This window comes from Vipera ursinii, assembly GCF_947247035.1.
Source record: "Vipera ursinii genome assembly, chromosome: Z".
NCBI classification, from domain to species: Eukaryota; Metazoa; Chordata; class Lepidosauria; order Squamata; family Viperidae; genus Vipera; species Vipera ursinii.
In genome coordinates, this window is record NC_139517.1 from 50,441,942 (window position 1) to 50,468,021 (window position 26,080).

General features: G+C 40.9%; 1 protein-coding gene across 1 annotated transcript in view; it reads left to right on the top strand.

Annotated features, from left to right (window-relative positions):
• CENPC (centromere protein C) overlaps window positions 1–25,186 on the top strand; it is an 87,938-nt gene extending 62,752 nt beyond the window's left edge. Inside the window, exons 10-13 of the mRNA XM_083377155.1 lie at window positions 9,493–9,647; window positions 17,489–17,579; window positions 19,803–19,874; window positions 24,801–25,186. Of these exons, the coding sequence (XP_083233281.1) occupies window positions 9,493–9,647; window positions 17,489–17,579; window positions 19,803–19,874; window positions 24,801–24,808 (326 nt within the window). The 3' untranslated portion in view covers window positions 24,809–25,186. The remainder of the gene's footprint in view (window positions 1–9,492; window positions 9,648–17,488; window positions 17,580–19,802; window positions 19,875–24,800) is intronic.
• Window positions 25,187–26,080: the final 894 nt, after the last annotated feature.

Sequence of the window (26,080 nt, forward strand, 5' to 3'; positions counted from 1 at the left end):
CTTTCTTTGTTTGTTCCTGCTCGACTGCCTCCTGCGTCGGGCGTCCTTGAACAGGGCCAGCTGTGGGTCATCATCCTCCGCACTCTCGGGCTCACGCAGCTGAGAAGAGGTCCCCGGCTGAGGACTCTGCAAAGCCTCCAAACCATCATCAGCCGGTTCGTCTCCCTCCTCCCCCTCATCTGAGTCCTCCGATACATCGGACCCGGCTGTCGGACCCACAGGCTGGCCCTGAGTCACAACACTGTCAAGCTATTGTTAACTATTATTCGGGCTGTTTGTTTTTGATATAATGCCCTAATTGGTTGCAAAAATTTATCCCCAAAATTCATTTTATCTAAAACTTTCATCAAAAATTGCCAGTTCAATTGATCAAAGGCTTTTTCAGCATCTAAAAAAATTAGCGCCGCAGGGATCTGGTTGTTCCTTTCCAAAAACTCTAACACATCAACTATATGCCTCACGTTATTTTTCATTTGCCTACCACTAATAAACCCAGTTTGGTCCCCATGAATCACCTGTTGCAGAACCCTCATTAATCTATTAGCCAACACCTTAGCAAATATCTTGTAATCTGTATTTAAAAGTGATATCGGTCTATAGTTTTTTACTTGAGTAGCATCTTGGTCTTCCTTCGGAATCAAAGAGATAAAAACAGTTCTCCAAGACGGAGGCACCTTTCCCCCTCTCTGAATTATCTGGAACAGTTCCTTTAACGGTTTTATCAACTCTAATTGTAAATTTTTGTAGTAAGCCGCAGTCAAAGCATCCGTACCTGGTGCTTTATCCACCTTTAATTCCTTAATTGCTGTAAGAATTTCTTCTTCTGTAATCAATTGATTAATCTCCTCTTTTTGTGCTTGCGTAAGAACCGGGATGCTAGCATTCTCCAAATATACATCAATGTCTTTTTCATTAATCTTCTCCTTAGCATATAATTTAGAATAAAAATCCACAAAGGCTTCCTTAATATGATCCTGTTGAAACACAACCTTTCCCTTATGCTCAATTTTGTCTATATTAGAAGCCCTTTGCTTTTTCCTTAGTCTGTAAGCTAGCCATCTACCTGGCTTATTAGCATTGCAAAAAGTATTATGCCTGGCAAACCGCAAATTGGTTGCCACCTAGTCAGCCATTAGTTTATCGAATTGTCCTCTTAATAGCTTAATAACCTCCTTAGTCTTCACATCCAATGGGTTCAAAACAAGGCCTTTTCTTTTTCCTTAATTTCATTCTCCAATTCTTTCCTTCTGGCTTCCAAAGTACGTCTGTGTTTATTATTCATATATATCAACGCCCCTCTCATATAGGCCTTGCTAGCATCCCAAACCATGTCCATAGAAGTATCCTTATTCATATTAATTTCAAAAAAATCCTTCATCCGCTGTTTACATTCTTCCACATTTTTCTGATTTCTAAACAAATTCTCATTTACGCGCCACGAGCGCCTATCTCTATTGTCCTTATTGATCTCTAACCAAACTGGACTATGGTCAGAAATAGCTCTTGCACAGATCTTTACCTTCTTAATCCTAGAAAAAAAGTCATTAGTCAACAAAATGAAATCAATCCTGGAAAAAGATTGATGTCTATCAGAAAAAAAAGTATAATCCTTTTCATGCAGGTGTGTGTCACGCCAAATATCTCGCGGTTCCAAATCATCCTTCATTTCAAAAAAAGATTTAGGCAATCTGGCATGACTCGGAGCACGCTTAAAAAAACCAGCCTTATCCATCTGTACATCCAAAACACCATTCCAGTCTCCCATAAAAATAAACGATTTGTAATCCAACCGAGTAAGCTTTGTATGAAGTAAACTAAAAAAGTCAGCTTGTTGTTGATTAGGAGCATACAGTCCAACTAAAAGCGTTTTTTTGCCTTCTAGCAACAAATCTATCATAACATATCTTCCATGCTTATCTGCTTCAATTAAGTCCGCTGTTAAAGCACTTTTAACATAAACAACCACTCCATTTTTCTTATTCATTGCAGAGGCAACAAATTGCGTGCCCAACCTTGAGTTCGATAAATACTTTTGGTCCATAACCCTAATATGCGTTTCTTGCAAACATATAACATCAATCTTGAATTGTTTTAAATATTGAAAAACTTTCTTTCTCTTCTGTGGTGAGTTTAATCCATTAACGTTCCAGGTTAGAAATTTAGTCGCCATACGTGCCATCCCGAAGCTGTTGGAGCACATCTTTAATAGCCCCTCTATCTCCTTTGGGCCACGCTCCTCCCACTGCTTCGCTGTAAGTACGCTTTGAAGGTTCCATAAACTTCTGCTGGTCTTGTTCTTTTATTTGTTTTGCTCGTTTTAAAGCGGCACGCGTCACCCTCTGCTCTCCAGCAACAACCAACGAAGCTATAATTTGATCCCCTCCAGCACCATTCTCCTCTGTCTGTCCATCTTCGGTCTCTTGAGATTTCCCTTCTCCAAATCCCTTTGCAGCTTCCAGAAGTGATAGTGGGGTTGCTTTTAAAACATTATTGTAGAAATCACGCGCCTGTGTCACAGTAACCAGACGGTATCTTTTTCCTTCATGCATCACCACCAATCCGACTGGAATCTGCCATCTGAACTTTATATCACGTTGCTTAAGTTCCTGCACAAGAAATGCAAAATCCTTCCTTCTCCTTAAAATCTTTGGAGGAATTTCTTTTAAAACCAAAACTTCTTGGTCAGCAACCACAACTTTAGTATCATAGGCGGCTTGAATAACTTCATCTCTAGTTTCTCTCTTTGTAAAATAAACCACCACATCTCTAGGTAGCTTTCTCTGTCTAGCAATCCATGAGTTTACACGAAAAACTTTATCCATGCATCCCTTTATTTCAGATGCTGGCTGACCCAATACTGCTTCCAGAGCCTCAGAAATCAGCTGCTTTAGGTCTTCTTTAGTATTCTCTTTTAAGCCTCTAATTCTAACAGCATACTGCATCTGATGATACTGGACAAGACTCAATTCTCTGTCCATTTTGTCCCTTAAATCTTCATTCTCCAGTACCTTTACTTCTAATATAGCATTCTTTTGACTCAGGTCCTCCACTTTTTCGTCCAAACCTTGCACACATTCAGCCACACTTTCCACTGTAGACAAAATGTCTACCCTCATCGCACTGAACTTCTCTTCTATCCTCTCCTCCAGTTTCTCCTCCACCTTTGCCAACTTATCACCCAGCATTTCTGATATTACCTGGGATTGTTTTTCAAGAGCATCTTGTAAGTCCTTCGATGTCAATGCAGCAAGAGGAAGCAAAGCTTGCAACGATGTCTGTTGCACCGGGGAAGTTCCCGCACTCCGAAGAGTTTTTGAGGGAGGTTTAGCCGCCATCTTTTTACTTTCACTTGTTGCGCACTTTCACTTTAAGTTTATAAAGTCCATTAAGCTAGAGAGTAAGAATAAAAGTCCTCTTCACCTTGTCCTCCTGTACCGCTCTGCCTGCTCTTTTTATTCCAGGGTCTTTCCTTCTGGCAGGGGTGGTCGCAAACGCCTGGCTCTGCTCCAAAAATCCCGGAGCAGAGACGCTGAACAGCTGGGAGCAACCCAGGCTACGGGGGAGTTCAATCCTTCAGCCGCCCAAGCTTTAAGCTCAGGCGGCCCCGGAGAACTCAACCCCTACCTGGGGCCTCACCCCCTCCTCTTCTCCCGAGGAGGGGGCTTCAAATCCACCCGAACAGCTGATCGGCGCTGTTTCGGGTGAAAACAACTCAGCTGAGCAGCGGGCAGACCGAAACGGCTGTCTCCGGCGCCGCGCCACCACCGGAAGTCCTCTGTTAAACAGAATTCTTATTTTAACTGATTTCCAAATATTTTATATTAGGTGACCAAAATTTCCCTTATCTCAACTTGTCCCTTTTTCCCTTTTCATACCAAAGTCTATTAATTTTATTACCCATCTTACCTATTCAATTATAACTATTTTCTAAAAATTCCAACATATTCAACCCTCTAGTTAGTAATATGAAATCCCCTCTAATAAATCAAACCCCTTATTTTCTTAAGCCTTACTCTGGCTTTCTTCCTTTGCCAACTAACCTTCCATGTTAGTGCTTTTGAATCATCAAATAGTTCTCCCTCTATTATATATATATTATTTAGAATAAGAAAGACCATTTGGTTGCAGGTTTTTTGGAAGAACTAGCCCATTTGTGTTCATTAGATCGCCTCCCTATTACTCCAGTTTCCCACAGTTGTCCTGATAGGTTTATCTTCCATTCAGTCTGTTCTTCCTTTTTCTCAAATTTCTTCTGATTTTGTAAAAAGTCTTTTCCATTTTCAGTGTTATCACTCCCTTTTCTGATTTTTCATTAGCTGGATCTGCTGGTCAATTGAGTCCTTTGTCTTAGTGTTTAGTTGTTCCACTTCTTTTATTTTCTGCATTGTTAGTTCTTTGTTTGTAGTCAAGATCTGGGTTTGTATATTTAAGCTGGCATCTTGTTCCTTTATGTTGCATCTTATTTTGTCACAAGCTGAAAGAATGGTTTTGTGTATTGATTTCAACATGGGAAGTATTTTTCCTGATCTTCATCCATATTCTCTTGATAGTATGTTAAGTTGAAGACTTTAGAATCAAACGTTAAAAATAGTTTTTTGTTTTTATAGCTAGGTATGGAACATCTATTTCATGTATTATAGGTTGTCTTTATAGTAAAAATTGTTTGTCAAGTAAAAGTTTATATTCCAATCTATTCCATCATCTCGTATAATAACATATGCGTCTCATGTAAAGAAATAGGAAAGCAGTTCCCCATGTATAGATCTGAAAGTCAGTAAAAGTTTACATTCATAGTTCAAACTGGCCAGATATGCTGTCCAGAAGTTCTTTCTTTGCAGCTGAAGTTTTCACAGATGGTATCTGTCAAGGTCATAAAAGTTTTTTCTGGATTCTGGGCTTCAAGCCAAGTCTCTTTTAGGCAGTAAGTTGTAATACCATACTTCACCACAAGATGTCACCAATGCCATTTAAACCTTTTTAAGTCCAAAGTTTTTATGATAGTTTTTCGGGTCTTATTTCTTTTTTTTAGATAAAAACAAACATCTCCCCAAGTTTCAAAAGCATATACATCTAATTAGATTAAAATTGTTCTTATAGCTGCTCTGTTTTCCCTGGGTAGTTAGTCATCGCTTTTCCGGTTTGCCATCACAGCGCTGCGGATGCTGGAAGACGAGCTCCGTCTTTTGCGTCCAAATTCGTCCCACTGGGGGACCCTGAGAAGGTTTGAAAGTCGCCCTGTAGGGGTGATGAGCAAGGAGGGGACCCCCATTTGATCGCGGGAGGGTGGGAGCCCTTCTTTTTGATCCGGGGAAGCCCTCCAAACTGGCAGGGGAAAGACTGGCCATAGCAATATGGCTCATCACTAAGCTGCTGACAGCCGAAGTCAAAATCACCACCAAGCACCTTTAAAGCAATGCGGAAGAAACTGGGTGAGATCTGATCTTCTCTTTAAGACTTAAGTATTTTTTCCTGTAAAAGCTGCCCAAAGTATTTTTCACACTGTGAGGAGAGAGGGAAGGGAATTTCTACCCCACCCTCTACTTTTAGCTGATCTTACAGATAAATAGAAATAGGTAAATTATGGCTGCAGCCAAATAACACATTTTAAATAACAGCTGTGAAATAAAAAAAATCTATAGTGTTAATATTTTAAAAAGGTAAGTACCAAAATCTATAAAAATGTACCAAACTAGTATGTGAAGCATCTTTAAGAAGCTCTGTGCAAGGCAGTTTTATCTAAAATTGGTAGACTGCTAGATACAAGGTAACACCATTGCAAAAGAGCAAACTGGGCTTTCAGAAGGCAACTCAACCATCAACTATTGTAAGTTCTCTAGTATCTAACATAAATATATACTTAATGGCAAATTTGATATAGGTAAAGGTAAAGGTTTTCCCGCACATGCGTGCTAGTCGTTTCCAACTCTAGGGGCCAGTGCTCATCTCAGTTTCAAAGCCGAAGAGCCAGCGCTTGTCCAAGGACGTCTCCGTGGTCATGTGGCCGGCATGACTGGACGCCAAAGTTGCACAGAACGCTGTTACCTTCCCACTGTAGTGGTCCCTATTTTTCTACTTGCACTTTTTACGTGCTTTCGAACTGCTAGGTTGGCAAAAGCTGGGACAAGTAACAGGAGCTCAACTCTGATATGCGGCACTCGGGATTCAACCTGCCAAACTGCCTACCTTCTGATCGACAAGCTCAGTGTACTAACCCACTGAGCCACCACATCCCTTTCAAATTTGCTATGTTGTTGTTAGTTGCGAAGTCGTGGCCGACCCATCGTGACCCTATGGACAACGTTCCTCCAGGCCTTCCTGTCCTCTACCATCTTCTGGAGTCCATTTAAGCTCACACCTACTGCTTCACTGACTCCATCCAGCCACCTCATTCTCTGTTGTCCCCTTCTTCTCTTGCCCTCAATCTTTCCCAGCATGAGGCTCTTCTCCAGTGAGTCCTTCCTTCTCATTAGGTGGCCAAAGTATTTGAGTTTTAGCTTCAGGATCTGGCCTTCTAAACAGCAGTCAGGGTTGATCTCCTGTAGGACTAACCGGTTTGATCGCCTTGCAGTCCAAGGGACTCGCAGGAGTCTTCTCCAGCACCATAGTTCAAAGGCCTCAATTCTTTGGTACTCAGCCTTTCTTATGGTCCAACTTTCACTGCCATACATTGCAACTGGGAAGACCATCACCTTGACTATACGTACTTTTGTTGACAGGGTGATGTCTCTGATTTTTAGTGTGCTGTCTAGATTTGCCATTGCTTTCCTCCCCAGGAGCAAGCGTCTTTTAATTTCTTGGCTACAGTCCCCATCTGCAGTGATCTTGGAGCCCAGGAAAATAAAATCTGTCACTACCTCCATTTCTTCCCCATCTATTTGCCAGGAATTGAGAGGGCCAGATGCCATGATCTTGGTTTTCTTAATGTTTAGTTTCAACCCAAGTTTTACACTCTCCTTCTTCACTCGCAACAAGAGGCTCTTTAGTTCCTCTTCACTTTCTGCCATTAGAGTGGTATCATCTGCATATCTTAGGTTGTTGATATTTATTCTGGCAATCTTAATTCCAACTTTTGATTCATCTAGCCCTGCCTTTCTCATGATGTGCTCTGCATATAAGTTAAATAGGCAAGGCGACAGTATACAGCCTTGCCGGACTCCTTTCCCAATTTTGAACCAATCAGTGGTTCCGTGTCCAGTTCTCACTGTTGCTTCTTGGTCCGCATATAGGTTTCTCAAGAGACAAATAAGATGGTCTGGTACGCCCATCTCTTTAAGGACTTGCCACAGTTTGTTATGATCCACACAATCAAAGGCTTTAGCATAGTCAATGAAGCAGAAGTAGATGTTTTTCTGGAACTCTCTAGCTTTCTCCATGATCCAGCGTATGTTAGCAATTTGATCTCTAGTTCCTCTGCCTCTTCGAAATCCTGCCTGTACTTCTGGTATTTCTCGATCCACATACTGCTGGAGTCTAGCTTGTAGGATTTTAAGCATAACTTTACTAGCATGAGAAATGAGTGCAATGGTGCGATAGTTTGAACATTCTTTGGCACTGCCTTTCTTTGGAATTGGAATGTAAACTGATCTTTTCCAATCCTGTGGCCACTGTTGACTTTTCCAAATTTGCTGGCAAATTGAGTGTAGCACTTTTACTGCATCGTCTTTTAAGATTTTGAATAGCTCAGCTGGAATACTGTCACCTCCACTAGCTTTGTTGTTGCTCAGCTTTTCTAAGGCCCACTTCACTTCACATTCTAGGATGTCTGGCTTGAGGTCAGTGACCACCTCATTGTGATTATCAGGGACATTAAGCTCATTCTTGTATAGTTCTTCTGTGTAATTTTGCCACCTCTTCTTAATCTCTTCTGCCTCTGATAGGTCCCTGCCATTTTGGTCCTTTATCATGCCCATTTCTGCATGAAACGTTCCTTTCATCTCTCCAATTTTCTTGAAAAGATCTCTGGTCCTCCCTATTCTATTGTTTTCTTCTATTTCTTTGCATTGTTCATTTAAGAAGGCATTCTTATCTCTTCTAGCTATTCTTTGGAATTCTGCATTTAATTGGGCATATCTTTCTTTTTCGTTGTCTTTCGCTTCCCTCCTTTCCTCAGCTATTTGCAAAGCTTCCTCAGACAGCCATTTTGCTTTCTTGCATTTCTTTTTCTTTCTGTTTTATTTGCTACTTCTTGTACAATGTTGTGAACCTCTGTCCATAGTTCTTCAGGCATTCTGTCTATCCGATCTAATTCCTTAAATCTATTTGTCACCTCTACTGTATATTGAACAGGGATATGATTTAATTCATACCTGACTGGCCTAGTGCTTTTCCCTACTTTCTTTAATTTAAGCCTAAACTTTGCAACGAGAAGCTCATGGTCTGAACCACAGTCAGCTCCTGGTCTTGTTTTTACTGACTGTATAGAGCTTCTCCATCTTTGGCTGCAGAGCATATAGTCAATCTGATTTCTGTGTTGACCGTCTGGTGATGTCCATGTGTAGAGCCGTCTCTTGGGTTGTTGGAAAAGAGTGTTTGCTATGACCATTGTATTCTCTTGACAGAATTCTATCAGCCTGTGCCCTGCTTCATTTTGTACTCCAAGGCCAAACTTACCTGTTATTCCGTTTATTTTTTGGCTTCCTACTTTATTTGATATACTTAGAGGCAAATGTTATGTCATTTTATTGACTTAAAAGTATGGGTCTGACTCAGTCAAAACTCAGAACCAGTTTGGTCAAGTGGTTAAGACACTAGGCTAGAAAGCAGGAAACCATGAGATCAAGTCCTGCCTTGGCCATGAAAGCCTGCTCGGTGACCTTGGGCCACTCTCAGCTCAATTCATCTCACAGAGTTGTTGTGGATAAAATAGTAGGAGTAATACTAGTAGAAAGTAATACAGTAATACAGTAGAAAGGAACTGGGTACAGACCAGGGCAGACAAAGGGAACTGTCCAACAAACAATTCTCCAAACAAAGTACTAAGGGCACACTTTTATGTAATAGTTACATAAGAGTATGCCCTTGGTTCCTTGGTTGGAGAGTTATTCGCTGGATAGTTCTTTTGGCCTGCCCTGGTCTGTTCCTCTTTCTACAGCTAGAAGCTGACTCTAGAATTCTGAACTCAGTTCTGCTGTGTGAATTATTGAATGAATTACTGAAAGAATGAATGAATATCTATATCTGTCTATATTTATTTATATCTATCTATACGCATACATTCATATATTCATTCAGTAATTCAAGTGGCAGAACTGAGTTCAGAATTCTACAGAGATCAGATATGTATGTATGTGTGTGTATATACACACACACACACACACACAGCGAGAGAGACATACAATGTGTGTGTATATGTACGTGTACATGCATATAGTTTCTTTGTCATTTTATGAAAACATAAACAGATTCTTGCCTATGAGTGAAAGTGTGAGAATGCAGTATGTATTATCTAATATTTCCTTCTGTGAATATTGTTCTTTTCTGATTTTATAACAGAGTGCATGAACAATGGTAGTTCACCTGTGTATTGCATTAATAATGAAAAATTGTCCATTTATAAATACTTGAATACACCTTCCTTTTCTTCTGGAAAAATAATATTAAATCCATTAAAAGAAAAGGGATATCAATATTCCTACACAGACACATTGGTAAGTATTTTCTTTCTTTTCTTTCTAATTTGTATTTGCAAGATTAATAGTTAATATTGCATTGCATTTTAGCCAATTATCATTTTCATAGAGCAAGGATTAACTATTTTTCTTCCAATCTTATATTAAAAACACTTGTTTCTTCCCACTACTGTGGGCTAATAATTTTGATCCTTTATGTTCTTAGTTTGTCTGGTACCTTTATGCATGAATATGTTTTTGTTTTTCCATTCATGAGGGATGATCTAAACAGTTAATCACAAGGAAATGAAAATAAGTGTGTTTATAGTGTATTGATAGAGTGTACAGTTTGGGCTGAAAATAACTTCTATGTTATAGATTTCTGGAGTTCAGCTATTCTTTTAGCTTAATTTTAAATGGTGTTCATGTATAAAACACTCAAGACAATGAAATTATAAATAAAAACAGGTATGTTATTTTAACAGATAATAGTTAATATTGAAAATTTTGTTGATATTAACAGTTGAAAATTAAAATTTTCACATTTAGGAGCATGTAATGTAAATTGTAACTTCTGAAAGCTAATATATCTCAGCCCAACTCCTCTCACAGGTTTATTGTTGTAGGAAAAATATTAGGAAGAATGTGTTGGATATGTTCACCACCTTTAGTTATTTGTAAAAATAATAAAGGCAAGTTACAAATACATTAAAAATGTTGAGATGTGCAGAGAAAGAGCAACAAAGATGATTAGATGATTGGAGACTAAAAACACGAACGGTTGCAATAGTATATCTAATGAAAAAAGATTAAAGTGACATGATAGTAGTCTTCCAATATCTAAAGGGCTGGCGCAAAGAAGAGGGGTCAGCCTATTCTCCAAAGCACCAAAAAGCAGGACAAAAAACAATGGATGGAAACTAATCAAGGGGAGATCCAACTTAGATTGGCTGCAATGTCTGGAGGAGTGGGAAGGAAGAAAGGGAATTACTGGAGATGGAAACAGCATCGTGCTCAGTGTTTTGAGCAGAGAAGGCAGCATTTCGGGTGACGGGCAGAGTGGGGTGGCAGCCATTGCAGCTGGGAAGTTTCCCTCCATTGCTCACCATCTTCAGAAGAAAAGGAGAAGGTGTGACCAAAAGAGGAAACGTGGCTAAAAGCTAAACCATACAGACTGGCATTTCCATCTATTTTGTTTGCAAATGATCTCTCCTTAGAGCCAAAAATAGATTACTTGAGGCTAGATTTAACAACAAACTGGCAGATGAGAAACTGCTATGTCGTCCTTGCAACAGAAAAGCCCTCTGTCCCAGATAGTGCTGTTAGCTTGATGTGAATTTCAACATTTCAGCTGGACTGGAGTTTTGCTCTTTGTGGCAAATCCTGGGGAGGGGGTGTCTATTTTTATATAAATGACAGATGGTGTAATAATGCCAAGGTGCTCTCCTGATATGGAGCTTCTGACCATCAAATGTAGACCCTTCTATCTGCCTAGAGAATTTTCTGTTATCATTATCACAGCTGTGTATATCCCCCCAATGCAAACAGAGAAGAAGACCTGAATGTTCTCTAACAAACCATCAGTGATTTACAAACTGCTCACTCAGAGGGTGCATTTATTGTAATGGGGGACTTTAATCAAGTTGATTGAAAGCTATTCTGCCACATTTTCATCAATATGTGGACTTTGCAACTAGAGGGGACAATACACTGGATCTTGCTTATTCCAACATCAAGAAGCTATCCCCCACCCTCATCTGGGCCCCTCTGACCATCTCTCAGTGCTGCTTATTCCAGTATATAAACCTTTATTAGTCAGAGTGAAACCTAGAGTAAAGCAGTTGAGGGTTTGGACAGAGGGAGCTATAGAAGCATTGAAAGACTGCTTTGAGTGCACGGATTGGGGCACTCAAGAAGCGGCTACTGATAACCAAGATATAAATGTTGAGGAGTATGCACCACAGTGTCTGCATATATCCAAAAGTGCATAGAGGATGTCTGTGTTCTTAAAAGCATTGTTGTGAGGGCAAATGAAAAACCATGGCTGACTTATGAGGTCTATAAGATGCTGAAAGTGTGGAATGTGGCTTTTAAATCCGGTGGCATGCTGGCACTTAGAACAGCCAGAGCTAATTTGAAAAGTGCCATAAAGCAAACATATTGCCAGAAAATTCAGAACTTTTTTCAGGACCCAACATATACTAAGCGAATGTGGCAAGGAATCCAGGCCATTGCAGATTATAAAGTAGCTCATCGAGATGCAAGGATGACACAGACTTCCTAAACAAACTAAATACATTTTTTTGTAGATTTGAGGCATCAAATAGTACTCCTGCTAGAAAAGCTGTGCCCCATCCTGACAAGCAAGTGCTTAGCTTTTATGTCATCTCTGTCCGGAAAACACTGCAGAAAGTTAACATTTGAAAGACAGCAGGCCCAGATAATATCCCTGGCCGTGTTCTTAGGGAATGTGCAGATGAACTGGCTTCTGTTCTCACAGATATTTTCAATCTCATTGCAGCAGGCAGTGGTCCCGTTGTGTTTTAAGACCGCCATCATTTTGCCAGTGCCAAAAAAGTCCTCAATTACAGGCCTCAGTGATTACTGTCTAGTTGCACTGACATCCATCATTATGAATGCTTTGAGAAGCTGATAATGGGGACTTACCAGGGGACTTTGCAAAAAAAAATACAGTGTCCGACAACGAGGCAGGAAAAAATGAACCCACCATGAAGGGGGACCCCTCCCTCAGCCGGGACCCTGCCAGCAGTCAGGATCCGAAATGTCCTACTTCATGGAAGAAGAAGAAGTGGGAGAGACGCGCAGCCACAAACCTCAGTGGTCGATGGGCAAAGAAAGATAAGTGGGAGAAGAGATCAAGGAAGGTGAGACACGGCAGCCACCAACCCGGATGGAAGCAAGAAATGGAGAGATCCCTTCACCTTCAGTGAAGAGAAAGGAGATCGCATGCAGCACTCGAATTGGATCCTAGAGAAAGCTATTGACCTGATGCGGAAAACTCTTGGCGTTCTTGGGGATGAGAAACCTGAACCCCCCGGCCGCACCACTTCCTTGAACCGCAGCCAGAGAGACATGAGGGGGAATCAGAAGCTGAAGTCCTGGGGATGTCCTCTGAGGCAGCAGCTACCATTTTGGCAGCCCCCACTCCCTGCCAACCCACAATTGCTGATCAGGATGGGAGACAGCACTTTTGGCGGTGAAGGTAACGGTCCATCCAAAGATTCCCGCCGCTGGATGCAACATTTCAAATGCAGGAGAGAGGGGCATCATGACGTAGAGTGCAACCCAGACCGATCACCAGCCAGGAAGTCGGAGAAGTCACCAGCCAGGAAGTCGGGGAAGTCCTCAGCCAAGCAGAGAGCCCACCATGAGGGCAACAGAGACTGTAGAGTCCCCACTCTCTGTCACGCATGGGCAGAGAACTCCGGCCTACACTGCAGGGGTGGCGGATACCTCGGACGACAACACAGAAGGTGAATCCCTGCTAAGTGGACCCATCGCACCCATCCTCAGGACAGTGACTGTATTAGCCTCCTCCAAGCCAAAACCTGTCAAAGTGAAAGCCTTAATAGACTCTGGTTGCACCCGCTGCCTCATTAGCCCGATGCTAGTGGGGAACTTGGGCATCCCAGTCAGGAGGCTGAAACAGCCGATTTCATTTGGCCAGTTAGATGGGTCCATAGCAGGAGGGGTACCCGCTACCCTAGCCACTTTAACAATCCATCTATCCCTGGGGGATCACAAGGAAGACATATTATTTGTAGTGAACTCAGGCTTGGAATGCCCAATGGAGTGGCTAAAGGTTGGAGTGGCTAAAGAGATGGTACCCCTGGGTAAATTGGAGGATGGCAGAGCTCAATTTCCTGAAAGGGGATCATGCAAACCTAACACCCCAAAGGGCCCCACCAATCCCAGGATGGAGAAAGCGTTGGTGGGAGAAGAGAAGGGGAAGAATACCGAGACCTTGCTGAAGTCTTCAGCGAGGAACAGGCGGATAAGCTCCCTCCTCACTGACCCACAGATTGTGCTATACAAATCAAACCCGGGGCAAAACTCCCAAAGCCCAGACTATACTCCATGAGCCCTAAAGAGACAGAGAAGATGGAAAGATTCATAAATAAAAATCTAGAAAGGGGAATTATCGAATTTGCCAAACCCAAAGTGGTCGCCCCAGTCCTCTTTAGGGAGAAGAAGAACAACACTTTGTCGCGCCCTGAATGCAATCAGTGAAAGTAACCTGTATCCCCTACCCTTCATGAAGGACATGTTATCCCACTTATGGAAAGGAAGGATTTTTACCTAATTAGACCTAATCCTAATGTGGTAGTACGCTTCTGTATTACCACATTAGGATTAAGGAAGGAACGCTGACTAGAAGGGGCCCCCACAGTATTTATGCAATTAATCAATGAAGTGCTAAGAAGCACCTATTTAAGGGGATCCTAGTTTATTTAGATGACATCCTTATCTTCACCGAGTCCAAAGAGAACTTGGTGTCAACCTAGTTAGAGCAGTTTTTAAAAAACTGCGAGCTGCCCACCTATATGCCAAACTATCGAAATGCGAATTCCACCAGGAAAGAATAGATTACCTGGGTTATCACATATCCCCACAGGGCATCGAAATGGACCCCGAGGAGGTCAGGGCAGTACTAGAATGGGGACCACCTCGCACAAGGAAGCAATTACAAAGTTTCCTGGGTTTCTCAAACTTCTACCGCCAGTTCATCCCTTCGTTCACCCGAATAGCCCTGCCCCTCATGAACTTGTTAAAAACGAAGGGGGGACCCTCAGTGAAACGCAGCCATCCACTGAAATGGACAATGGAATGCCAAGCGGCATTCGAGAGGTTAAAGAGACTTTTTTCCGCCAAACCTGTACTGAGGTGCCTGGACCCGGATAAACCTTTTGTAATACAGGTGGACACAAGCGATGTGGCAGTGCAGACTGTATTATTACAAGAAAACGACAATGGGGCACTGCAACCGTGTGCGTATATGTACAGGAAACTTACTGAAACGGAACAACGCTGGGCTGTGTGGGAAAAGAAAGCATACGCTGTGAGGTGATCGTTACTTGCGTGGCACCATTTCCTTAAAGGAAATAAAATCAGGTCTGGACAGACCACAAAAACTTGGAAGCACTAAAAACACCCAGAAAGCTCCTTCTAAGCAAGCCTGCTGGTACCAGCACTTTCACCAATTCTGTTTCATGCTCAAAACACTTGCCGGGGGAAAGCACTTCCTGGCAGATGCACTGTCTCACATGCCCCAATATAACAGCATGCGAGCCACCGATTCTAAACCACTCATGCCCGAACTACAACTTGGGCCCAGTAACCATCAGGGCCCAAGCTGAAATAAAGCTGCAGCTGGATAGCCAAACCGGAATCGAATTCCGGTAAACTTTAGAAACAGTTGAATGGTTCCAGAAAAATAGACACATGTGCACAATCAAGGACGGGCTGCCATGTGTGGGGGAGAAGTTATATATATCAGCCACCCAGAGAGTCATTTTCATGCAGCTGTGCCATAATACAAAATCAGCAGGGCATTTTGGATTTGTAAAAACTTTTCATTTAATTAAAAGGTAATTTTGGTGGCCATCGATGAAAAAGGACATAGAAAGTTACATGGCCAGCTGCCCAACTTGCACAGCTGCCAAGAGGTTGCAAGGGAAATCGCCCGGACTGTTACAAATCCCATGAAAGGAAATATCCATGAATTTTATAGTGGAATTACCAGAAAGCAATGGAAACACTGTCATATGAGTGGTTACAGACCTGTTCTTGAAACAAGTGCATTTTATCCCTTGCCAAAAGATCCCCACCGCAAAACCTTAATGAAACTATTTGTGCAGCACATCTACAGACTGCATGGGGCACCCCAACACATCATATCAGATAGGAGAGTGCAATTTACATCAGAATTCTGGAAAGAGTTTATATCCCTCTTAGGAACCACTCAGGGACTGTCATCTAGTCATCATCCTCAATGTAACGGCCAAACTGAATGGTCCAACTCAGTACTCGAGCAATACTTAAGATGCTTTATTAATTTCCAGCAAACGAACCTGACAGACCTACTCCCTTTTGCAGAAGTTGCCTACAATAACGCAGTCCACTCTAGCACAGGCTACACTCCCTTTCAGGTAACCACTGGTCAAAGTTTCAATCCTATGCCAGAACTAACCCCAAAAGAAAGAATGGATAGTACAGGTATAAAACACCTGGCCAGTGGTTAGGAGAGCCCTAGATGAAGCTAGACAAGCATACAAAGCACAAGCGGATAAAAAGAGACTCTAACCTAAACCATTCATTGTAGGAGAAATAGTATATTTGTCTACAAAATACCTAAAATCCCTGCAGCTCTGTAAAAAGCTTGGTCCAAAATATATAGGACCTTTTCCAATTAAAGGAATCATAAACCCAATAACAGTAAAATTAGAACTACCCAAACACCTCAGGAAAATACACCCAATTTTTCTCTGCAGCTTGCTGAAAAGAGAACAACAGTCACTCTTATGGCCAAAACACCCCCCACCACCTCCAGTCATGGTTGAAGGAGAACAACACTTCAAGATAGAAGAAATCTTAGATTCTAGGAAGTATCATGGGGCAACTCAATACCTAGTAACCTGGAAACACCTTCCCTCCTCACAAAACAAGTGGGTCCTCAAACATCACGTCAGAGCACCCTAGCTGCTAAAGAAGTTTCATACAGAATATCCCAACAAACTAGACTAACCTCTTTACCTATTTTGTTTTCTCTACAGGTGGATCTCTTTTATTTTTAAGGGGGGCAGGTTGTCAACCCATTCCTATTTCATTTTATTTCTATCTATCCTCTCTGATCTAAAAACAAATCCCACATTTCTCTGGGTTCTGCCATACTCCCAGGGAGGTGGGGGGATGTGCCTGCAGGATTATTACTTTCACTTCCTCTATTCGCTACAATGTAATCCTTTACTTTGTTTATTGGGTCTGTATCCTCAACCCGCCCGCTGAAATATAACAACTTTTTTCCTGCATTATCTCTCTCTCTGAACTCTATCTTTTAAACTGTCAGTTAGAACAAAGTGGGAAATAAGGAATGTAACCTCAGCACCTTGTTTATGTCTACGCTCTGAGAGGAAGGTGTGAAGAAGCCGCTGAGCCTCGCTGCATGAGTTGGAGATGGGCCGATATTATCTCCCTGTTTCCCACAATGGACTTAACACTTGAGGATTGGCCATCCCACATCGGGCGGTTGATCTATGGGGTGGGGTCTTGCTTGGGGATACTATAATCTACTGCGCTGCGCAGGAAATCTCAGATCCTGTCTATTATGCCTGCTATTAACTACTCTTAATAAAAGTTCCTATTGGAAGAAATTGTTCCCAAGAGTTATGCTTACTTAAGATGTGGAATTGAAGTGGGTGCTGACACTTACCCTGAGTGTACTACTGCTGATTTAGATTTTTACTTATATGATTTGCACACTTCTAGGCCTGCAGGCTGCTATCTCATTCACTAGACTTTGTCTCAGTCCCCCTCAATTCACAGAAAGCAGCTCTTCCCAACAGCCTCTGGGAAATTCAAATGCTACGCAGATGCAACCAGCAGCTCAGCTTCCCAGTGCTTACCTCGCTCCACTGGACTTTGTCTCAGTCCCCCTCAACTCACAGCTAGCAGCTCTTTCCAGTAGCCTCTGAAAAATTCAAATGCAATGCAGAACCAGCAGCTCCACCTTATTTTTATGTAGACAGACTTAAGAATTAAGATTCAGATTAATTTAAAAATTAAAGAAAATAATTTGCTAACATGTTTCCAGGGAATAAAATATGCAATTAAAATTATGCTTATGGCTCCCATTTTTCAAGGTTTTTTACATTAGCTGTGGTAAACTTCTTCTAATGCTGTATGATCAAAGCTATTGTTTGACTGCTGGAAACTACTTTTTTATTCCACCAGGTAAGTGAACTGATATTTTTCCTATTAGAAAGGGTGAAAATAAAAAGAAATGCAAATTTAATAAAGTAAATACTTTTATTTTTTTAGTAATAGTATCATCATACAGGTAATCCTTGACTTACAACCATTCATTTAGTGAGCATTTTAAGTTATAAGGGCATCGGAAAAGATTACTTATAACTGTTTTTTACATAGCCATTGCAGAATCTTCATGATCAAAATTCCAACATTTGGCAACTGGCATGTATTATGTTTGCAGTGCCTTGGGGTCATGATCACTTTTCATGCCCTTCTGACAAGCAAAGTCAATGGGAAGGCCAGATTTACTTAACAACCATGTTACTAACGTAACAATTGCAATGATTCACTGAACAGCAGTGGAAAGAAAAATTGTAAAATGGAGCAAAATTTACTTAATAACTGTCTTGCTTAGCAATGGAAATTTTGGGCTCAAATGTTATAAGTCAAAGACTGTATTTTTGTTACGCATATTTGTCTGATTAAGAACAATGGCTTCTGTTCATAAGAAACCACAAGTAGCTATTTGTTTATTTTCAATTCTTTATGGATCTTGAACCAAGAGAAAGATGAATGCTTTCTTGCAAAAGGGTATGTACATACTCTCTGTCTCTTCACATGACATGGGAACAGGTACAATTAAAATTTCTAGTCCTTTCTTGAAAATGTACAAGGAATCTTATCTAGAATGTTTTGAATTGGTTGTGTTTTATCAGGAAAAAACATCTTAAAAGTTGTTCTTTGGAAAGTTTAGATGTTTGAACAATTTGTGAGTATTCCAATCACAGAAAGCAATAAGAACAAAAAGCTGTTTGGTTTTTCCCCCCCTTATTTTTGTCTGTTAGGCCTTTATAGTAGATATTGAAGTAGTCAATTCCATCTGCTCTAAGTCTGTTTATTTAAAAGAAATCTACCAAGAAATATTTTTAGGACAGTGTTATGCTTTGGATTTACGTGGGAGGTAAACAATCCATATTTGCATCTCTTTAAATCAGTAAATCTTTTGCAGGATAATGGATCAGTTGTTTCTCATCACAAGTTCTTCAGGTCAGACTATTCCCAGCAGAAACTGGGAAAAATGTCCATAATGATACAACCATATTCTACCAGAAGCACCCCACACTGTTGCCTGCACTGCTTATCCCTTTAATATCCATGGCAAATGCCTGTACAGAAGATCAAAGATAGTAGGACACAACACAGAAGTGAAAATCATCCTGTTAGACCAGCCAGTGGCTGTGTTTGATCATGTGAAATGATACTGATAAAAAACAAATGGACTCTACATCGGCGGGAAAATTCTAGGAAGAAGAGAGATCTGATGTGTATACTCTAAGCTTTCTTTGGAAGCATCTTTTTGGAACCAAACCCAAACCATTGCACACTCTATTAACTTTTAAAAGCTTTTAAAAACATCCATTATAGAAGTATGAAAGACATTGTTTTTCCCCCTTTGTTCTGGAGACATATAATTGAAAAGAACATGCGAAGAGATTTAAAAGAATACTTTTTAAAAAGGAATGCTAGTCTGTATTCCTGCTGCTTGAAAGTTTTAGTCAGACAAAAGATGAATTCTTCTGAGCTCACTGACATAAATGGTTTTTTCCAAAAATATTTTAAACTTCTGTATTTTCAATCTTTTACTTTCAGTCACTTGGAAGAGATCCAATCCACTCTTAGTCTATAGATTCAGCTGTCAGTTTTAGTTTTCCTTCCATCCTTTCTTTTTTACAGCCTAGTTAAGGAAGGCTCAATAAAATAGGGAGAGGAATATAGTTCAAAAGGACATGAATAAATGAGAATATTAACATTAATTCTTACTCAACACCTTTCTGTATAAACAATGTAGAATGAGGCCAGATAAAATGTAATTCAAGGTCTATTGAAGAATTTGAGCATTAATGTTAACCCCTCTTCCCCATAATGTAAGCAAAATAGGAATCTAGTTCAGTACTCCATTACTTGTTAAAATGTGCATATCAAACAGCAAGGTTACCAGGAGACATATGTATGAATACTTCATGATAGCTAGTTCATGAAAAAAAACCAACCAGATTATTCTGGGTAGTAAATTAAATTTGGAAGGGTTTTGTTATTTAATATTGAAATGCTTAGGAGGAGTCTCCAAATGTGACTAAGTAACTATGCATCTTATTTTTGAAACAGTTGAATTATTTGTTCTATAATGAAACTATTTCATTGTAGGGAATGTATACAATATACGCAATCTCTTGAATAAAGAATGTGTCATCTTCTTCACACAGTTGAAAGGAAAAGGTATGAAAAAATGTTTTGTTAGATTTAGTTTTAGTTGAAGTAGATTTATTGAAATCAAGAGATAGAAATTCATGACTAGCTTAAGTCCCATTGATGCTCTTTGTGATAAATCTGGATACTCTGCTTTTCAGACTCATAACACTTTTTATTCCTAACTTGCAATGTGGGGATTGTTACTAATCTTAATTATCTCCCTCCTATCCTTTTCCTCTTATATTACATAGTAGTTTCTCCTCAGGTGATTGACAACATCTTAAATTTCCTCCCACCTCCCAATTGTAGTTTTAAGTTTTTTGCACAAAAACTGGGTTCTTAGTATTCTTGTTTTTCCTTACTTGTGTTCAATTTAAAAAAAACTGTACCTGTATCTAAGACACAAATTTTAATAAGATTATAATACACAGTTGTCCATGACTTCTTGATTGTTTTTTCATTCTGCTTATTTGATTTTCAGCCACTTAGATCACAGTCTGTAATATAATATTTATAAAATAGACTGCATGCTTGTTTATCCCCCCTATAGTTTTGTCTTTGGGGGCAGGTTTTTATAGCTCTGAGCAATTTTAATTATTATGTTTTAACTCTATTTTGGCATAGAGGTGGAATACCTGAATGGGGATTTCAGTCTCCTTCAAATCAAGTTTGCATCCATGTGGGTTTTTTTGGGCAACAATACGGAAGTAATTTGCTATTCCCATCTTCTGGCATGGGACTGGGTACGTGTATGGGGTTTGGGTTTTTTTGGACTTTTCAGGCTACTCTTTTGCTCAGGGATTTCCTACTGGTCTTCTATACAAGAATTTATGCAGTTAGAACCAGTTCAGTTTTTTGAAGATCAGCCAAGGCTGTCTTGATAATACTACCCTGTTTTCCCCAAAATAATACCCAACCAGAAAATAAGCCCCTGTGATTTTTCAGGACACACGTAATATAAGTCCCACTCCAAATATAAGCCCCAGTTAAGATCGTCAGCCAGATGGATGCATTTAGCACTGTATTTCACTGAAAATAAGACCTAACCAGAAAATAAGCCCCAATGCTTCTTTTGGAGCAAAAATTAATATAAGACCCAGTCTTATTTTCAGGGAAACATGGTACTTGCTGTCATAGATGTTGAGAAATTATTATGTCAGAGTTTATCGGGTGATGATTCTGAGCTGTCAAATTCCTTCATATATCCTGTGCTTTTTCACAGAACTTCTTGACAACTAGGAAGTATGGTTATGGAACAATTAATTTCCAAGTTAAAAAAACTTGGAACTTTTTGAGCTTGGGAAGACTAGTCTTCACTATATCTCAGCTAACTTAGAAACAACTGTATTATAAATACAAAAAAAGAAGAGGGAAATGATTAACAGAACTGACAAATTTAGAAAAGAAGCATGGTTTAAATCACCTGATTGGTATAAACTTACTGCATGGAGGAGAGAAGCTCTGCAGTAAATGAGCTTTGTAGTCACCTTCATGCAAACGGGAAAAGATTAAGTGCCTAGCTAAATATAAAAGATTGATCTCTTTTGCACATCTGAAAAACTCAAGAATCTGCCAAATGTTAAACAGAAGGAAAATTCCGTAAGTGCAGCCATCCTTGAAAATGCCTGATTAATTTGAGAGATCTTAAGTTTTTCTTTTTATACTTTTACTTTTTATACTTTTACTTTTTATACTTTCTTTTTATACTTTTACTGGACCTCTGCTAGGAATATATGGACATTTTTGCATAATAGAAAACAAGCCAGGAAAGGCTTGTTTTCACTATTTTCTTCTGCTTGAAAAGCCTAGTAAAACCTTGCTGGAAAAGGCTTATAAATTGTAATTAAAATACAGAAATAAAAAATAGATTTTTAAAATGTCAGGATGGTGAAACGGCAATATATTACTTGAACGAGCTCTCCCTCTAATTTTAGTTAATTAATGAGTGAAAAATTACCTAGCTCTTAAGTGCATAGCTCAGTGGGTTAGGATGCTGAGCTTTTATTTATTTATTTATTTTATTACATTTATATACCGCCCTTTCCCTGAGGACTCAAGGCGGTTTACAGGGAGTTAAAAAACCAGCAATACAAAAGTTAAAACCAATTTTAAAAAGATTAAACTAACCCTGTGCAATTAAAACCCCGATTAAAATAAATTACTTCTCAGCCTGGGCCCGAGAGCTCGAAGAGCCAGGTCTTCAGGCCCCGGCGGAATGACCGGAGGTCGGGGGCAGTCCTCAGCTCCACTGGCAGCTGGTTCCAGAGGGCAGGCGCCCCCACTGAGAAGGCCCTATCCCTGGGTATCACCCGCCGGCAATCTCTTACCGGTGGGACCCTGAGCAGACCCTCCCTGTGGGAGCGCACTGGGCGAAGGGCATTTGATGCCAGCAGCAGGTGTTCCCTCAAATACCCCGGACCCAGGCCATGTAGGGCTTTATAGGTAATAACCAGCACCTTGAATTTCACCCGGAGGGCAACCGGAAGCCAATGCAGCTCGCGGAGTAGAGGTGTTACATGGGAGTATCGGGAGACCCCCATTACAACTCGCGCGGCCGCATTCTGCACCAGTTGAAGCCTCCGAGTGGTCTTCAAGGGCAGCCCCATGTAGAGAGCGTTATAGTAGTCCAAACGGGAGGTCACGAGCGCATGAGTAACTGTGCGTAGGGCATCTCGGTCCAGATAGGGACGCAACTGGCGCACCAGGCGAACCTGTGCAAAAGCCCCCCTGGTCACGGCTCCTATGTGGTCTTCAAAATTGAGCTTGTCAATCAGAAGGTCGGCAGTTTGGTGGGTCGAATCCCAAGTGCCGTGTAACAGAGTGAGCGCCTGTTACTTGTCCCAGCTTCTGCCAACCTAGCAGTTCGAAAGCACATAAAAATGCAAGTAAAAAAATAGGGACCACTACGGTGGGAAAGTAACAGTGTTCCGTCTGCCTTTGGCATCTAGTCATGCCGGCCACATGACCACAGAGACGTCCTCGGACAAGCGCTGGCTCTTCGGCTTTGAAACAGAGATGAGCACCAGCCCCTAGAGTTGGAAACTACTAGCACGCATGTGCGGGGGAACCTTTAGCTTTTTATACATTATTTATTTATTTATTTATTTATTTATTTATTTATTTATTTGATTTATATACCGCCCTTCTCCTGGAGGACTCAGGGCGGTGTACAGGGCAATAAAATAAGAATACATTAGATAAATAATTTTAAAACCCAAATCCATCAGGCCAGGCCAGCTTGTTCGAATAGATAAGTTTTTAGATCACACCGGAAGGAGCGAAGGTCGGGGGCCATCCGGAGTTCAGCTGGTAAGCGATTCCAAAGGATTGGTGCACCCACCGAGAATGCTCTCCCCCTGGGGGTCACCAGCCGACATTCTCTGACCGGTGGTACCCTGAGGAGGCCCTCTCTGTGGGAACGTACAGGACGGAGGGACGTTGACGCCGGCAGTAGGTGCTCCCGTAGGTAATCCGGACCCACGCCATGTAGGGCTTTGTATGTCATCACCAGCACCTTGAATTTCACTCGGAAGGCAACTGGAAGCCAGTGCAGCTCACGGAGCAGAGGTGTAATATGGGAGTATCGAGAGACCCCCAAAAGAACTCGTGCAGCTGCACTCTGTACCAGCTGAAGCTTCTGAGTGGTTCTCAAGGGCAGCCCCATGTAAAGAGCGTTGCAGTAGTCTAGACGAGAGGTCACAAGTGCCTGGGTGACTGTACGCAAGGCATCCAGGTCCAGATAGGGTCGCAACTGGCGCACCAGACGAACCTAGGCGAAGGCCCCTCTAGTCACAACTCCTATATGATCTTCTAAGGAGAGCTGTGAATCTAAGAGGACACCCAGATTGCGAGCCTTATCTACGGGGGGTAATAACTCGCCCCCAATATTAAGAGATGGAATAATCTGAATTTCCTGACATGCCGGTATGTACAGCCATTCAGTCTTGTCCGGGTTGAGTTGAAGCCTGTTCCTCCCCATCCATTCCCGGACCGCTTCCAGGCAATGGGACATCACGTCGAGGGCATCACTGGTGTGGTTTGGGGTTGAGATGAAAAGCTGGGTGTCATCAGCATACTGATGATAACCCACTCCAAAACCACGGATGATCTCACCTAGCGGCTTCATATAGATGTTAAACAGGAGAGGTGAGAGGACCGACCCCTGAGGAACTCCATAAATGAGAGGCCTCGGGGTCGATCTCTGCCCTGCGCCACTACGCTCTCAACAGTCTTGTCCGGGTTGAGTTGAAGCCTGTTCCTCCCCATCCATTCCCGGACCGCTTCCAAGCAATGGGACATCACGTCGAGGGCATCACTGGTGTGGTTTGGGGTCGAGATGAAAAGCTGGGTGTCATCAGCATACTGATGATAACCCACTCCAAAACCACGGATGATCTCACCTAGCGGCTTCATATAAATGTTAAACAGGAGAGGTGAGAGGACCGACCCCTGAGGAACTCCATAAATGAGAGGCCTCGGGGTCGATCTCTGCCCTGCGCCACTACGCTCTCAACAACCTTCGCAAGAAAGCGAAGGTTGGAGACCGGGCGAAAGTTGTTTAAAACAGCTGGGTCCAGGGAAGGCTTGGATGGATTCAAAATATTTTAGATGAGACTGACATATACTCAGATGACAGCATTTTTAGTGCATATTTACTTCCAATTATTACATATAATTTGATTTAAATTAGCAATAGAGCATGGGTGTCAAACTTGCTGGGTCACGTGACGTGTTGCAATGTATTGCCACTTTTTTTGCATTGCCAGAGCTGAGGGTGTGGCCACCACATGATGCAACCAGTCCACGGCCGGTAATTTAACACCTCTACATAACAGCAACAGCTATAAATTCTGTTTTTATTGTCTAATGATTATGTGGGAGAACTAACATAATTGGAAAATGTTGTGAAATATTTGTAGGTTAATATAAACAACCCCATTATCTTATTTCCAGAAAAGTAATCTCTAATGTAACCTTGAATCCATAATTCTTGGATTGACTTGAAGATCATCACCTGCTTAAAAATTGAAGAATTCTTGAAATCCCTTTATTCACCAGATGTTCTCTAGTTTTACTGTAATAGTTAGGATATAAACAGTAAATTTATGGCTATTTTGTACATTTTGATGGTATATACCTTCTGTTCTACCTTTTTTTAAAAAGAACAAAGTTGTTTAAAACGTTACATAGAATTAAAATAAAGTCTTGTTGGTAAATATTTATATGAATTTCTTGAAATGTAGGAAGTTTTATTTTCAGGAATGTAGCCTACATTTTTGTCAGAATTGTTTATGTTAACTCTTATTTTTTGTATGTAAATTGTTTATTTAATAAAAATGTTAAACACACTTGTGTAGATTGATTTTTCAAAAACGGTAGTTTTGCTACATGATAAAATTTAAGGAAAAAAGCATGCTTCCATAGTATTTGCAGAACAGATCCTGGAGAAGTAAAAATCATATTTAAATAGAGTATGGCAAAGAATGCATAAATTATTATGAGATGTGTTTATTTTCCTTTTAGATTTATTAGCCTCCTAAGTAGACCAGACAGGCAACACAATGAGCTAACTATATATTATAAGTCAACCTTAATAGAAATTTGCAAGTCTAAAAGTACAAATTTTCTGCCACCATTTATCATCTGCTTAGTTAGGCTGGATCCTTTCTAAGTTTCTTTGATTTTTATTCAAGTGCAGGCTCCTACCTCTTTATCTGATCATTCCCTAGTCAGCACTTCTTCACCCTTCTTCCAGGATCATTCCCAAATTCCATTACATATCTGGATTGGCAGACTTTGTTTCCTTAATTCATTGCATTCTGATTAAGTAATCCTAATGGAGATATAAAGGTGCTTAATTGAGGAACTGATCCAAGGCCGAAAAAAGCTTAGTCTAATTCACAACAAGTTGCTTAACCCTTCCCAGGAGTATTTACTGTCTATATAATGAACAATGGGTTTGCTTAATGATCATGAAGGTCACTTAATGACCATCATGAAAAAGATCTTTTAAAATGAGATTGGTTATGGGAGTGATCCTTTTTATGACTGTAACAGCTTAGCTGGCTGTGATGGGTAGGCTCCATTACAGTTATAATTTGAGAACCTGTACTATTAGCATAAATTGATCTGGAACAGGACTTGAAAAATCAGGTTGTCTTTTATGGTGGCATGGGGTAATGATATATGGCAGACCTGGGCATTTTATGACCTGCGGGCCACATCCAGCCAGA